Source organism: Vicugna pacos, chromosome 7, assembly GCF_048564905.1.
Source record: "Vicugna pacos chromosome 7, VicPac4, whole genome shotgun sequence".
Classification (NCBI taxonomy): domain Eukaryota; kingdom Metazoa; phylum Chordata; class Mammalia; order Artiodactyla; family Camelidae; genus Vicugna; species Vicugna pacos.
The window spans coordinates 18,158,844-18,175,686 of NC_132993.1; the positions used below are offsets into that span (position 1 = coordinate 18,158,844).

The 16,843-nt window shown below is 51.3% G+C and overlaps 1 protein-coding gene across 1 annotated transcript in view; it reads left to right on the top strand.

The window, feature by feature from the left end:
- The window catches only part of PLXNA4 (plexin A4), a 410,094-nt gene that overhangs the window by 56,235 nt on the left and 337,016 nt on the right, over window positions 1-16,843 (top strand). Inside the window, exon 2 of the mRNA XM_006202300.4 lies at window positions 7,651-8,916. Within this exon, the coding sequence (XP_006202362.1) occupies window positions 7,732-8,916 (1,185 nt within the window). The 5' untranslated portion in view covers window positions 7,651-7,731. The remainder of the gene's footprint in view (window positions 1-7,650; window positions 8,917-16,843) is intronic.

Below are 16,843 nucleotides of genomic sequence, written 5' to 3' on the forward strand. Positions count from 1 at the left end.
GAGAAGCATGTAGGGGCCTGCATGCTCTCCTGGCTTCACAAGGCGGGCACAGGTGTTACATGTAAATATCATCCTCTAGGAAAAGGAATAAAGTAATTCATGGCTCTGACTTCTAGAAACCAAGAGTTTAAAGTGAGAAATGCAGACAGGAAAAAAATACTGGTTACTTTCTGGGGATGTTCTTCTGAATGCATAGATTACAAAGTGGAGTAGGAGTCTAAAAAAAGGATTTTGCCCATTTTGCTCATTTGGATCAATGGTGGGTGGGTATTTATTGGATGAAATAAAGAGAAGACCTGTGCCATGTCCCCCGTCCCCTCACTGACCTCAGCTGCACACACATGGGGCCTCCCTAGGCCCAAACTTCAGAAGGGCCACTGAGGAACAGGAAGGTTTTCCTCCCCTGTGGACGTTGGCATGGCCATCTCCCAGCTCTCTGGGTATGGTGACTTGCAGTCCGGGGACAAGGAGGGGGCTACTGACACCTCAAGAGGACTTTCCCTGGGGTCAACCTGATGCATTACAAGGGATGGAGCCCCCAGGGGCCCAGCCTTGGGTTTGAATCTGGCTCTGAAATGCAGCGTGCTGGCTGTGTTTCTGCCTGTGCTCCTCAGGACGGTGCCAGCTGCAGGTGCACACAAGTCCACCATTTCAGAGCCCTGGCCCAGTAGTGGTTTATTTCTCATCTGACCTGGATGTCTCCAGTTGGTGGGTGGGTCCTTCCATCTCAAGGCTCCACCATCTTACCTGCTTTGATGTGTAAGTGTCACCATGACACTCCTTCACCATTCATGCGGTCACACCTGGATGCCATGTGCAAATGGAGAGGCCGGGAGACGTTGGCCATAGCTGGTGCCACCTCCTACCAACTACTTTGCACCAGCAGCTGCATGGATGGGGAACCATGTCTTTGATGGGTAGCAAGCTTCCTGTCCCTGGGCCTCACCTTCACAAGAGATGAATTATCTCTAGTGCAGCCCAGTAGGAAGGCCTTAGGGGAAAGAGGTTCCTGGTTTCTCGGAAACCAGGAGGGGCTGGGAGGTGGAGCTCTGCACAGCTTGCTAGTGACTATGGATGACCTCAAAGGGGGACAGCTGCAGGGCCCAATAGGACACCCTCAACCACTCGGGGGAAAGCCTACTGTTTTCTGCTTTGGAGCGTCCGTACCCCTTGCACCCAGTTCAGAACCCCTCACGTGGTACATGTTCGATCAACACTCATTGGCCTGACTTCCAGCAACTGAGTCTCCTGCATGGTCTGTTTTCCTTGCTGCACTTTTGTTTTCAGGCCCAGGGCCTTCTCCTCTGCGCCGATTTCCTCTGCTGAGTAGGGCGGAAGTTCTCCAAGTCTAATGTGTGGATGCAGGGCAACTTGTTATGATACTACAGCTGGTGCACTAGCAGCTCTCATTGTAAACCGTGTCTGAAAGATGCATTTGCCCTGGTGCTTTTGTAGTCATGCTTTAACGGGCAAAATGGAGTATTTTAGGTAGTTGTAAGCCCTGGATTAGAACCCAGTAAAATCAGCATTGTGAGCTTGGGCTGAGTGGTCCAGCACCACAGTTTACTTGGTACTTCAGCTGTGGGTGATCCCAGCTGCCATCTCTTACACTCCTCTGTGAAGTTGTCATTCATTATTTGTCCATTCGTAATTCATCCACCCATTCATTCATGTATTTCCAAACATTTGTTATATACCTACCATGTAGCAAGATCTGGGCTTGGAACTGGAGAGAATAATGTTGGAAAATACATAGTAATTTCTGACCTTCAGAAGCTCGTGTTTTTTAGAGAGGGGGCAGCATCCATGGGCAAATAGAACAGTTTGTAAGATGTGAGATGCTGGTGGGCACTAATGTGAGTTCCTGTGCTAACACACAGTGGGGGCTGTCCTAGGCCAGTACCAGGGTCAGGCATCCTTCATCTGAAGAATCAGTCCACAGCTGAGGGGGTGGGGGCGGTCACCCTGGACAGTGTAAACCATCTGTGCGGAAGACAGTGAGGCATGGACAGGTGGAGAGCATCCCAAGAGACCTGCCAGCACAGCCCTCAAGGCAAAGACCCAGCAGACAAGCCCCCAAAACTCACCTGGATAAAGCCCCACTAATTGCAAAATTCTAGTGTATTTCTGGGGGCAGTGGGGCACAGAAATCTCTTTGGCTGTGAAATAACAGTCTATTAGAGAGGGTGTGGAGAGACACTTTACTCCTTTGGCTAGAAGGCTGGATTCTTCTGTATATGGGTTAGGATTTTTTCATTAACAAATGCCGGAACCCTGACTGGCTTATGTAAAAGGGGAAGTTTTGGCATGTAGCTGGGAAGTATAAGCATGGAGCTGGCTTCAGTGTGACACCTGTGTGACATCACTGGGACCCAGAGCTCAGTACTTTCCATGCCCTGGCTCAGCTCCACTCTCCTCCGTACTTGGCTTCCTTCCCTTCAGGCTCCCCACAAACTACCCTGGTTGCAAGAAGGTTCCCTGCAGTTCTTAAGCCTGCCCCTCTCCCAGGCCACATCCAATGGAAGACCTAGAACTTTTTCCTCAGCACTCCCATCCAAATTCTTTTGTCTCCCAGAGATTTTGATCCAACGAGGTCCCCATCTCTGAACCAGTCACTATGACCTCCCTCCAATCTGTGCTGACTGGTATGGGCTCTGGTCATGTGTACTCCTGTGAACCAGCGGTGGAGTCAATTTCCCCAGAAGGCTTTGGACTGAGAGAGGGCAAAGGACTGGATCATGGGTCCACAGAGGATAAATGAATGGTTTCTCTAACAGTGTCTTTCAATTTTTTTTTTTGATCATGACTGTATTAGTCAGGGTTTTCCAAAGAAAGAGAAGTTATATATATATATATATATATATATATATATATATATATATATATATATGTATAAAACTTCTCTTTCTCTCTTATATATATATAAGAGAGAAAGAGGGAGGGAGGGAGATAGATTTATTTTAAGGAATTGGGTCATGAAATTATGGAGACTCCAAGTCCAAAATCAGCAGGGTAGGACCACAGGCTGGAGACTCAGAGGAGAGCCCGTGTCATAGTTCAAGTCCAAAGGCATCCCCTGTAGAATCCCCTCTCCCTCGGGGAGATCAGACTTTTGTTCTATTCAGTCTTCAACTGATTGGATGGCCATACACTTATATTATAGGGGGGAGTCTGCTTCACTCAAAGTCCACTGATTTCAATGATTAGCTTATCCAAAAACACCCTCACAGAAGCATCCAGAATAATGCTTGACCACATATCTGGGCACCGTGGCCCAGCCAGGTGGAGACATCGAATTCACCATCAAAATGACCAGCAGTAAGAAGGACACGTACGTCACATTCATGCATATATATTACCCGGCTGAAACAAAAGTCTCACGGAAGCCTTATCCTTTCTAAATGTGGCATACTCTTGTTTTCCCTTCTATTTTAGTTCACTAGAAAAATTAAAAAAGCATGTGTGACCCACTCAGTTGGTTTCTAGACTCATGATGGATTGGGACTTGTGTTTTGAAACATGATCCTGGAAGACATTTTCTGAATGTTCTATTATCCCATAACCAAGGTCCTAAGAACAGGATTCTGTCCAGAAGGTCAGGGAAGGTACCATGTGCCTGCCACAGGGGGAGCTGAAGAGATGTCCAAGTACTGCCCTGAGTGCATGTGACCCCAGCCAGGACCAGCACCTGCTTGTGCCTCTGTTTCCTTATCTGTAGAGGACATATACTTACAAATACCTCTTCTGCCTAACGGGGTTGCCACGCGCAGCACCATCAGAACGAGGTAACACATATGAAAACACTTTGTAAACTCTCATTTCGGGAGGTAATTGCTATTTTAAACTACTCCATAATAACTTTCTTCTCTGCCACTCAGGAATCTGAGAAGATGGTGCTATTTCATGAAAATTAGTGTGCGCTCTTCACTACTTGCCACGTAGAACAAAGCCTCAATTTCTTTAATCAAAATGATGATCAGCTTCTAAAAATGATTCCCATCTCCCCTGAGATGATGCAGAATTAAAACTTGATTTCCAAGAAGGGAAACTGGCAGCGTGCTTGGGTTTGACTCAGAGCCTTTCAGTTCTGTCTCCGCACCCCTTTCCCCCTCTGCCTAGTGCGGCGAGTCCTCCGGGGCCATCTTGGGGTCACTCGGCCACATTCCTTGCCTTGAGGAGTCAGAGTTGGGCTGAATGCTACCTCCAATACTTTGTTTTAAAAACCAGCTAAACGATGACCCAGGCGAGAAACGGTGGGTGGGACCTGGGATGGCGATGAGGTTTCCTACTTTGGGGCATCACTTAGGAGGGTTGAAGGATTGATGTCCTGGAATGGAAACCACTGGGGAAGTCCAGCTTTGCCAGGACAGAGCAGCCTCGGGCAGCTCTGGGGGGCGGGGCCAGGCAGCTCAGCCCACCTGTGGGTCCGGAGCTGGGGTGGAAGGGCTGCCGTTGGCTCACCCCTGTGGTGGTACCCAGTGGGGCTCTGGGGAGGCAAGCTGGCGCCCACCTCCTTGCGAGTTCCTCATTCTCTTCCATTTCTCTTATTTGTTTTCTAATCAGTCCCTTTCGTGGTGTGTAAAATGAGAGGCTAGTTATTCCTATCACACGTTATTGTTTCCTGTGGGTTCCCGCCTCTCCAGGCGCAGTAATTCCAACATCCCCAGATGAGGGTGACAAGTGTTTGAGATGCATAACTGTGTCTCATTTCAGCGGCTAATAGAAGATGGAGAATGAGCGCTGGCACCTTTCTGCTCAGTAAATTTATAATTACAGGCTTCCTCGTCTTGCCTCTTGCAAACTAGAGAGCTGTTGATTGGCTTGTGGGTCCGTGAGTGTGTACAGTGAGGCGGGGGTGTGGCAGGCACACTTCCCCCAGTGCTCGGCAGGTTCCAGTACGGGGACTGTAGAGGGCCAGTGGCTGAGGCCTGGCCTGCACCTGCCTGTCTGGAATGAGGATTACCAACCCTGCTGGAATTTGGTTGTTGGCAGCAGTGTCCTGAGAGTCGTATTAGCCAGGAGAGCATGTGGCACTCAAAGAACAGGCTCGTCCAGACCAGGGAGCGATGGGGAAGTGGGTTCAAGTAAAGTCAGAAGACGGGCTGCAGGCAGTGGAAAGAGACCTGGGTTTGGAGTCCAGGGACGTGAGCCTAATCCTTCTCTACCTTGAACTCACTGTGTGACCTCCTGCAAGTCAGTTAACTTCTCTGGATCACAGCTTCCTTAGGGAGTTGTTGATTGGCTTGTGGCTTTTCCCCTGAAAAGCAGGTAGCACCCTCCTGACCCCAGCGATCAGTGCTCTGGTCAGTGCAGTAATGGGGGCCCAGGGCGCGGTAATGGTTCTGCAGGTGCTGGTCCTCTCCATGCCTCTAGCTCCCCTTCCTGCCAGTCAGAAGAGAATTCTTGAGTCTCCACTCTGTCGGGTGTGGCCCTGGGACTGTGGACACACTAGTGAGCAGGGCAGGCGCTCCCCGCCCTGACGGAGCTCAGAGGCCTCAGCTCTGTCCTCAGTTCTTTTGGCAAAGGCTAAATCAACAGGGGCACGGAGGCTCCTCTCTGGGGGTGGAGGCTGTGCTCTCTTCCTCCCAGGGCCACCCTGACAAGTCCTGGTCCCTTGCCAGCCCTGTCTCCTCCTGACTCTCACGAACCATGCTCTGCAGACAGACTCCTCCCGGCATGCGCCTGGCTGAAATGCCCTTGCTGTGGCTCTGCGGACCCTTCCCCAAGGGGGCCCAAATGCCATGGCCTCCCCAAGGCCTCCCACAGCCTTCTCCTTGCTCCTGCACCCCAGGTTAGAGGCCAGCTGTCTTCACGTGATCTCCTGAAGTCTGTCCTGTGATGTTTCACTGTCTGAGTAACTGGGGTTCCTGCAGCATCTGTCTCCCTGACTCTGGGTTCTTCAAGGGCCCGGTCCAGCCTCAGCCATCCTCGGATTCTGCGGCGTCTTGCCCATTTGGAGTGTGACCTGAGCATACGTTTGCCATATGGGAGAGCAGATGAAGACCCTCGACTTGCATGACTCCTGTCGGTCGTGGGCGCGCCGTCTGCTGGTTCCCCTCCTCTGATGTTTTTTTGTGAGGAGACTTGTGGTTTTCACTGGGACTTTAGTTGACAGTGTCAAGTCTTTGCTTTCTTCTTTCTTCTCTTGGTTTCCATTTAACCTGGCACTCTCCCTGCTGGGCTGGGGGTTTCTGTGGTTCAGCCATCTACCTCTTCCCATCACCTTGTTTCTGAGTTGTTTCAGGGGAAAATGAGAGAAATTCCAAAGAGCTGAGATGTCCCCAAATAAGACGTAGGCCATTTCTGCCCAGATCTCTCCCATACTGGTAAAAAATATGAAACCATCCTCTGGAAACACATGCAGAGAAAGCGTCTTGAATAGAAATGAATGAGACCACTAGGACGGAAAGCTATTTCGTTCTGCAGGGAGTTACTTATTTATTTATTTACTTGACTACTTCTTAAAGCATTTGTTCTCTGCCTTTAATGAAAACCTCTCAGAGGAGGCCCCGCTGTGGGTGGCAGCCAAGATCTGCCTCATTAAAATGACGTCGGGGCTCCAAGCTGGGCAGTGTACCCGAGGGCCTGGTGCCGCCACGACGCAGAGGGACCCAGGATGTGGGTTTTCAATTTGGCCTCATGCACCCTCCGGCGGGGGCAGGGGATGTGCACAAAGGAGAAGTTTCCCCTGCAGTAGGTGCCCACCCAGGTTTAAACTATTCTGCTCTATGAACGGCCACCGGAGGACATCCCCATCTGTGCCTGGCTGGGGTGAATTGAGATGGTCGAGCCGTGCAGCCCGAGAACCTGCCACACACTTGGATGGCCCTGGGTTGAGTCTGCCTCTAGGGCTTTTAGCAGTGCGACTCGGGTAACTCCCCTCAGCTGTGAGGAAGGGGTGTCAGTAGTACTTACTTCAGGTGGCTGCTAGTCAGGGTCCCAGCAGGAAGCATCACACATGCAAACTGGGCTGTTTGCACGAAGGTTAATAGAGGGGCTCTTGACTTCTAAGAGGCCGGGCAGTGTTTGAGGGTAGGAATGTTGAGGCCCATTAGCTCCTCTAGGACCAAACGGAGGCAGGTAGGAGGTGGTTCACAGAACCTGGGGATGGGGAGGCCCCAGTTCGTGTGGCTCCCCTCCCCTCCCCCTCTCACCAGGCTTCTGCTGATTCTCCCCAGTGGCTGCGTCTAACCAGCCAAGGGCAAGGAGCCCACGGATGTGCCGTCCATACAGCCAGCCTTCTTGGGCACAGAGAAGGGTGGAAGGCAGATCTGGAGGGGCAGATGGAAGATCCCCAGCACTGAAAGGTTTATTAAGATGAAATGAGAGTCTCTGGAAGGTGCTGGATGGGGGCTGACACGAAGTTGGGCATTCTGTGGACACTGGCTGTTTATCACCATCATCAACATCATCACGATTGTCTTCATAGTCACCCTCGCTAGTATTATTACTGAAACGCCCTCCTGCTGCCACCCAGCTCGGGCTGACCCACACCCACGCTGGGGACCAGCCCCCTTGCCCCAGCTCCCCCCAGCATCATCCTCTGTTTCAGTGTGTGCAGAATGCTTTGGGGGTCCAGCTAGACAAGCTATGGGGGGAATGAAGCCTCTGCCTTTATGACGCAGCATCGCCTCTTTCCTTTTCCTGTAGGGAGCCTGCGATCCTGAGTCCTGGCCCTCCCAGGACACTGCTGTGCGGAGTGCGACCGTGCCCCAAGGACGCGTCTCTGAAATGAAAGCCATGCCTTGGAACTGGACTTGCCTGCTCTCCCATCTTCTGATGGTGGGGATGGGCTCCTCCACTCTGCTCCCCCGGCAGCCACCCCCGCTGCCCCAGAAGCGGCCTTTTGTCACGTTCCGCGGGGAGCCCGCCGAGAGCTTCAACCACCTGGTGGTGGACGAGAGGACAGGGCACATTTACGTAGGGGCCGTCAACCGGATCTACAAGCTCTCCAGTGACCTGAAGGTCCTGGTGACCCACCAGACAGGGCCGGACGAGGACAACCCCAAGTGCTACCCGCCCCGCATCGTCCAGACGTGCAACGAGCCCCTGACCACCACCAACAACGTCAACAAGATGCTCCTGATAGACTACAAGGAGAACAGGCTGATTGCCTGTGGGAGCCTGTACCAAGGCATCTGCAAGCTCCTGAGGCTGGAGGACCTCTTCAAGCTGGGGGAGCCTTTCCATAAGAAGGAGCACTACCTGTCGGGGGTCAACGAGAGCGGCTCTGTCTTTGGGGTGATTGTCTCCTACAGCAACCTGGACGACAAGCTCTTCATCGCCACGGCCGTGGACGGGAAGCCGGAGTATTTCCCCACCATCTCCAGCCGGAAGCTGACCAAGAACTCAGAGGCGGACGGCATGTTTGCTTATGTCTTCCACGATGAGTTTGTGGCCTCGATGATCAAGATCCCTTCGGACACCTTTACCGTCATCCCTGACTTTGACATCTACTACGTCTACGGCTTCAGCAGTGGCAACTTTGTCTACTTCCTGACCCTTCAGCCTGAGATGGTGTCTCCCCCAGGCTCCACCACAAAGGAGCAGGTTTATACCTCCAAGCTCGTGAGGCTTTGCAAGGAGGACACGGCCTTCAACTCCTACGTGGAGGTGCCCATCGGCTGCGAGCGCAGCGGGGTGGAGTACCGCTTGCTGCAGGCTGCCTACCTGTCCAAAGCTGGGGCCGTGCTCGCCCGGACCCTCGGGGTCCGGCCGGAGGACGACCTCCTCTTCACCGTCTTCTCCAAAGGCCAGAAGCGGAAGATGAAGTCCCTGGACGAGTCGGCCCTGTGCATCTTCATCCTGAAGCAGATCAACGACCGTATTAAGGAGCGGCTGCAGTCCTGCTACCGGGGTGAGGGCACGCTGGACCTGGCCTGGCTCAAGGTGAAGGACATCCCCTGCAGCAGCGCGGTGAGTCCTGGGAGGGCCTGTGGGGCTGGGACGGCGTGGTGTGGAGGCCTCGTCTGTGGCCTCCGTGGGGTGTGAATCATCTGTCCCATTTTGCAGATGAGACAAGCACATCCCACCTCTGGGTCTCCTTGAACTCAGATCTTCACCAGCTCAAACATGCTGTGACTGTGGCACTGAGCTTATAAGAGTCAGAACTGGAGCTGAAACATAGCTTTCCTCTTGGCCATTTTCTCTGTCGTGACTGGCTCACTGGCCATCACAGGCAGGGCTGGTGTAGGCGGGAATCATGTGATGTTGATACCATGTGCCCTAGGTGTTGTTGAAGGCTGGATTGTCGTGTCCTGTGATACGACTCCTGCACCCGCCTTCTTACCGACCATGCCTGCGAGTCACGTCCCTGGGAGCTTAGAGTAAAACCGCTCCTGGGAGTAATGGAGGCAGTCAGTCTTCATTTGGGATAGATACAGAACTTCAGGGGAGTTATGTTTTTAGCCCCTTGTGTATCTTTAGGAAATGGCAAAAAGAGAGCAGAAGAACTAGGGTGAGAGTCCAGTGAACATGGAGGGGAAAACAGAGCTTGCTTAGAAAACTTTATTTGTTTAGCATCTTCTGTGTGCACATTTCCATGGAGGAGACATGGCACAAAGTCCGGAAGCAGCCACAGAACAATACTGGGTGGCAGAAGGGCTGAAGGGAACCAGAGGAAGGGGAGAAGGAAGATTGGTTTAGGAGACCTGCGCAGGGCCTGTGCGGCCTGAGGGACAGAGCGGACTACAGGTGCCACGGGTACCACAGCCTCCTGCCTCTCCCAGCCTGACTCACTTGTGACCCAAGAGGAAAAGCATCTGCCTTTCTGTGGCTTGACTTCTATTCATCTTTAAAATGGTCCAGTTTTTCCTCAACCATTCTTCAGGCGACATGGAAAGTTCAGCTGTTGGCATCTTCTATACCCTATGTTACTTACTCTCCTTTCCCTTTTTCTTTTTTATTGTCCATTGGAAAAATTATGGTCCTAGCTCTGAGAAAATCAATTTTATAATCTTAAGGTAGGGAGAAGAAAGGAAAATTCACTCACCGGATAGAAGTACGCATTTGCATGGACGTGAGTCTTGACTCCTAGTAAAACTTTGGTGGAATTCCATATTAGGAAAATGAATTTGGATTGCTTGCCAGGCAGATCGCAGAGGGCACTGGCACCCCCTCCCCTGCATGGGGTAAGAAGGCCATTCCTCCAGGCATTGAATTTGGGGTGGGGGCAGGGAGAAGGAGGAGAAAGAAGGACCCAGTGAAGTGTGTCTTTGGTGCCCTCACATTTAAGTTCAGGCTGTTTTCTAGTGACAAATTTTCCAGGTATCTGAACTGGAACTAAAAGATGCCATTTCTTCTTGGAGGTCCTTAAAAACCAGGAGACCCCTAGTGTCACCTAGGAAATGGGAGAGGCATCATGGACCAGAGAAGGAAGCAATACACTGACCATCATTGCCAGACCAGAGAACTGAGGGGATTCCACTATATCCGCTGAGCCCTAGTGGGTGACATATCTTTTGGAGACCTTGGTCTAGACAGTACATGATCCACTCAGGAGAGTCTATGAGACAGGTTTGTGAACTTGGGTGGGGGAATGGACTGCTCCCAAATGAAGGCGACGAATGAAAAGTCAGATGCTGTGCGGTGCGTGTGTACATTACATACTCAGACACGGGTCCCTGGGGAGATGCCTTAAACATGTCGGCATGGGGAAGGCACCTAGAGATCCCCGTCTGTACGTTCATTCTGAGGCCCATCAAGGTGACTGAGTTGCCCTGGGTCATGTATCTTGTGAGTGACTAGCAGAGACAGCATTTCAGGAGAACCCCCCTTGCCTCTCATCACCACACTTGCACGCACGCACACACACCCCTACACACATGCGTGTGCACGTACACAAGAATTACCCCTGCCCCCGAGCATGCGCACGTACACCCTGCGTTAGAAAATAGCAAGTGTATGCTAGACAACCAGCTCTTCTGAGATCAGAGGGGTTGGCTGTTTTTTTCTGCGGAAAACTTGCTCAAATCCTGCCTTTTGGGGCAATGCTTTTGGGGGTAAAACCAGCTGCAGGGATCATTCTGGCTGCCCATAGGCAAGTGTTTGTCCTGCCCTTGCTCTGCCATAATACAAAAGGCAAAGTTCATCATGGGAGTCTGCAGGGCTGCAGGTCCTAACATCCGCATGGCGGCCTTGGAGAGAACAGAGGAAGGCAGCTTTGCAAGACTGGCTGTTGCCAGGACTGGGAGTAATGGAGCCAGATAACAAGCTTTTGATTTTTCTTGGGGCTTTAATTAGCCCTTTCAAGTTAGAGGCAAGTTCAGGGCTGAGAGCAGAAAGGAGGAGGCCAGAAACTCTGCACAGGGCTGGGGCTGTCTCCCCAGCCAGTCTAAAAGGCCACTCTTGCTTTTAGTGCGCAGTATCGGTTTCCTTTGATTCAGCCGATACTCGGGTTACTTCGCTCTGGGGCTCAGCTATGGTTCTTTTGGCCTCAGCTCAGACCACACGTGTTTCACACGCCTTCAGCCAGGCCGGGCTCCTGAGTGGCCCCGTTGAGGGGGCCTCGCAAGCACACCATTTGCAAACCCAGCGTTCCCTCCACTCATTCATTCACAAGACCGCTGGGTCCCTTTGCTTTTGGTCTTCTTTCCTTGAGGTACGGATGGATGAGATGAACCCTGGAGTTCTTTTCTGCTCGAGTCTGGAATTCCCTTGAGGCCTGCAAAGGGGAACCAAATTTCAATCGGACTCTGTCCTGTGGCGTTTCCCCTGCAGGGAAGTGGAGGAGGGAGGGAGGCCCGGGAGGCTGACTTTAGGACCTATTTTTTGTAGGGTTGGGGTCCCTTGTGGGTTTTGTCATAGTTACAACTCAAAGAGCTTGAAAAGGGGCTATGATTTGTGGCTCATTTTTAAATTGAGATGTAATTGACATGTAACAGTATTTTAGCTTCAGATGTACAACATAGTGAATTGATATTTGTATATATTGTGAAATGATCATCACAAGAGTCTAGTTAACATCCATCACCACACATAGTTACACAATTTTTCTTATGATTAAGAAATTTTAAGACCTACTCTCTTAGCCACTTTCATATATACAACAGAGTAATTTTTCTTTTTATTAACTTATTTTTGTTGAAGTATAATTGATTTACAATGTTGTGTTAGTTCTGGTGTACACCCAAGTGATTCAGTTGTGTATATGTATACATATTCATATATATATAATATATGTTCTTTTTTCATATTCTCTTCCATTATAGTCTATAACAGGATACTGAATGTAGTTCTCTGTGCTATATAGCAGGACCTTGTTGTTGATCTATTTGATATGTAGTAGTTTGTATCTACTAATCCCAAACCCCTACTTTATCCCTCCTGCCCACTTTCCCCTTTGGCAGCCATAAGTTTGCTTTCTATGTCTGTGAGTTTGTTTCTGTTTTATAAATAAGTTGTGTCATATTTTAGGTTTCACACATAAATGATACTATATGGTATTTGTCTTTCTTTGTCTGACATATTTCACTTAGTAATAATCTCTGGGTCCATCCATGTGGCTGCAAATGGTATTATTTCATTCTTTTTTATGACTGAGTAGTATTCCATTGTGTATGTATGTGTGTGTATATATATATATATATCTTCTTTATCCATTCATCTTTCAGTGGACATTTAGGTTGTTTCCAGGTCTTGGCTATTGTAAATAGTGCTGCTATGAACATTAGGGTGCATGTGTTTTTTCAAAAAAGAGTTTTCTCTGGATATATGCCCAGGAGTGGGATTGCTGGATCATAGGGTAACTCTATTCTTAGTTTTTAAAGGAACCTCCATACTGTTTTCCGTAGTGGCTATACCAATTTACATTCCCATCAACAGTGTAGGAGGGTTCCCTTTCCTCCACACCCTCTCCAGCGTTTATTATTTACAATACAGTATTATTAACTATAATCACCATGCTGTACATTGCACCCACAGGACTTACTTATTTCATAACTGGAAGTTTGCACCTCTTACCCAGTGACTCATTTTTATTGTGCTCCTGTTGTCCTGTTTCCTTAAGCTAGAATGCTCGTCCTCTGGTGCCTCTCAGGCTTTTCTGACCCCTTCCACTTCCTTGGACCCATATTCCTTAACCTGAACTCGCGCCTCCAGGACTCGGAGCAGAGAGCAGTAAGAGCCCTGAGACCCTGACCTCCTCACTAGGTCCCAGCTGTGTTTGGCTGTGCTCAGGGAAGATGGGGTTGGGGCAGGGCTTCCCTATATGGGACATCTGTGGAATCACATGGTGGCCCACACCCTGGTGACGAGGCAGAGGGAGAAGCGTTGGACTGGGATGCTGAAGCCTCAATCTGCAGGCCCCAGAGAGTGACCTGTTGTCTTTATTCTAGGTGACCCAGGAAAGGCTGGCTGAGCCCACATCAGAGTTAAGGGTCGACCGGCCAGGAGAGGCATTCTCATGGGAACGTGTCCCTGGGGACATCAGTGCGTGTTACAAATGCAAATTCCCGAGGGGGCATTGGGTGTAGAGGCTGGTGAAGCAGACCAGGTGTTTGCTAGTGCCTGGGGGAGATGGAAACAGCTTCTGCCTTTGCCTTCAGGCCATTCTTTCTTGCGTCCTGGTTTTTCCCAGCCTGGATGGAAAGAGGTCTCCAAGAACAAATGATCCGGCATCTGAAAATTGCTCTAAGGACCTCAGAAGAGCCTGGGAAGAAGGAGGGTCCTAGAGGGGTCAGCCAGGGCTCCTCCCAGTGTGTCTTAGGATTTGGGGGACTAAAGACCACCCAAGACCCTGAGCTAAGCAGCGTCATTAAGGATAATGATGTAATTTCTCCATTTCTGCTGCTCAGCACTGTGGTGATCTCTAGCTTTGGTCCCTTTGAAGGCTGCTGCTTGGGCTCTCCAAGCCCTCTGTCTGCAGAGCCGTGATGACTGGGATGAGGAGCTCACAGCCTGAGGCTCCTGTCGTGTGCCATGGCCCAGAGGTGGGTGGCAGCTCTCCCTCCGCCCCTTTCTGGGAGCCCCTGACCTGGAGTAGGGCAGCTGGGCTGGAGAGTGTGCTGTTGAGGGCCAGGGCTGCTATGTTCTACGTGGGCTGAGAGGCCTGGCCCCCAGGCATGGCTCTCTATACATCCTCAGCCACTCTTCAGCCCTCTGGGGGAACCTCACAGAACAGTAGGCTTTCTCTCTTCAAGTGAATTAATGAATGGACGAAACGCTTATGAGGCCCTTGGCAGTGTGCTCTCTCCTGGTTGATGCCAAGAATCATGAAACGACATGGGTCTCCAGGAGCCTAGGAGTCCAGGAGAGAGACGTACCCGAGCAGGTCCATGTGGCCTGTGTGATGGGAGCAATAGCTGTGGCCATGCGAGTGACCGTCACTCACGCCATTTAAATATTCCCTCAGTTTGGAGCCAGTTGAGAAGTGGACGTAGGAGTCGGGCAGTGTCAGCCTTAGTGCTGACAAGGCTGGATGGGGTGAAAATCAGCCTCTTAATCTTCTCCTTAAGACTTGAACTTAGAGTGACCTTCCAAAAGGAAGTGTAGGCCCATGGGGCAACTATTATCCAGTATCGCCACCTCACACTTGTCCAGCAGAGCGAGGTGGCCTCCGAGCTGCCTGATCATCTCCCTGTGGGATTCGTGCGGCGCAGACAGTTTACAGAGGGCTCCATCGCCACCTCTTCTCTCAGCAGTCCCGCAGGGTAGCAGAAAAGGCAGATATCCTGTCCAGCTGAGGAAACGGAGAAACAGGAAAGTCAAGTGCTTCACTGAAGGGCATGTCATTGATAGACTAGAACATTCCATACATCCTAAATTCCCAGCCCAGTGCTTTTCCCGCTCGTGTTTCTCAGCGGTGCGCCAGCGGCCCCTGGGGTGGGATGATTCACGCTGAAAGGGCTCTCTGGGCGTTGCCAGGCATTCACACTGCTGAGCCCTGCAGCCCTAAGTGCCAGTGGAACTAGAAAAGCCCCTTGTGTTTCCTGAAGCCTGCGATTGAAAACCATTGCTAGACCAGGTGCCTGACTTTAGGGTTTGCTCACCGGCCCTGCTCAGTCCCACAAGGTTCACAGAGGCACACAGGACTGACCTTTTATTTAACCCCAAGCTTCACTTCGTGTCTGGCGGCAGGAGTGGTGGAGAAGAACCCCGTTCGGGTGCACTGTTGCTTTGACTCCTATCCATTGCTCTCAGGCATGGCAGCCCTGGGAGGAGACGGGGTTCCCCCCTGGACTCAGGCTGGCCTCCCATCCTGGCCTGGATGGTCACTCAGATTCATCTGGCGCCTGGGATCCTGAAACTCCACCGGAGTGCGTATCCGGAATGGCCGGGCAGCCATCCCAGGCTCCGGGCGCTGCTTGCTGCCAGTCTGCTTGGGCTGTTTTCTTTTCCTGTCGGCAGGAAGTGCAGCTCTGACTAGATGGGTGTATCCTGTTGTTTATGGCTCGAGGCAAGGTTTTCTCTTTCTGCTCAGCCACAGTCCAGGAAGTCCTCCTCCTGCCTGCCCCATCCCTCCGTTCCAAGTCCACTGCATTTGAGACACACGCGCGCACACACGCACACACGCACCAGGGCCCACAAAACACGCACACCGTATACCACACTCAAGTCCCAGTGACAGTGCACATCACAATCTCCTTTCACATCAGCCCATCACCCCCAACAGCCCGCTGATGTTGGGGGCCTGCCATATCACAAGCCCAGTCTGTCTAGATTCAAGTTCCCCCTCTCCCCTTGAGATGACTTCTACCCCAGGGATCCTGGAGAAAAGGCCAGCCACCTCCCTCTTTTCGGCCAGTGGAATTTGCACTGAAAGTTGCATCCCAGCTAAGGAAGTACACATGGTACTTTGGGCTACAGGGTGGTAGCTGAGCCCTGGCGGGTATGCTGGGCCTGGCGAAAGGAAAGGGCTTGAGGCTGGCCTCCCCGGATGCCACCCTGGAGCCCATCGGGCCAGCAGGAGAGTGACGGGACCCAGGAATCACATTTGCAGAAGGTTAAGACAGACAGCTGCATGACCTCTGTGCAGGGTTTACCCACTGGGGGATTAGGACGTGGGGCGGGCAATGCCGTGTCCTGACACCGAGACGCCAACCTCATGGAGCCTCACACAAAGGCCTGCACACCTGTATACACACCGACGTGTGCACACACACTCTCTCTGCTCTGGATGGCCAGCGCACTTTCCCGTGGTGTCTGTTCCCCCACCTTTCTGTCTGTCTGTCACTCTGCTGTGTTTCACTGTCTCACATTCACACTCTGCACAGTCATCCCTCAGCCTCCCTCTGTCTCCCTCTTTCTGTGATTTATCCTCCCTCACACCCACACCCTACACGCAGCAGCTAGTACAGTGAGATTCCTCCTGCGTGTGCGCACACATCCCAGGCAGTGTGCAGCGGTCCAGCCAAAATTGACAGCCGAGCCTCTCATTCAGTCAGCACTCAGACCAGCACGACTTAACCACCCAGGTCTGCATTTCTGGGCCTTTCCTTCAATTCCTGTCATCCTCACAGGGTGGCGTCTTGGCCGGGATACTGGCCTGGGGGCTTGGACTTTTGGGTCTCAGCCAGTCCTGGCTCGTACGAGGTCATTGGGCTGGTGAGTGGTTTCCTTTTTGCTTTGAATTATGCATTTCATCTTCCAGAAGGAGGTGATAAAACAATATCCCTTTATTAAAGTGTGCTGAGGCTCCCAGGGAAAGAGCAATCGTAGACGTTAATAAGTAACGACAGACACAGGGCGCCCTGTATTTATTTGCAGGACACTGAAACATCTCGTTGCACCTTCAATATATCCTCCTCTGGTTACAACACCCACCCGATGAGACAGAAAGGGACTTCGTAATATTGCTGCGATTTCATGCTTATGTATTTTTCCTCACCAATATCTGCTTTTGAGA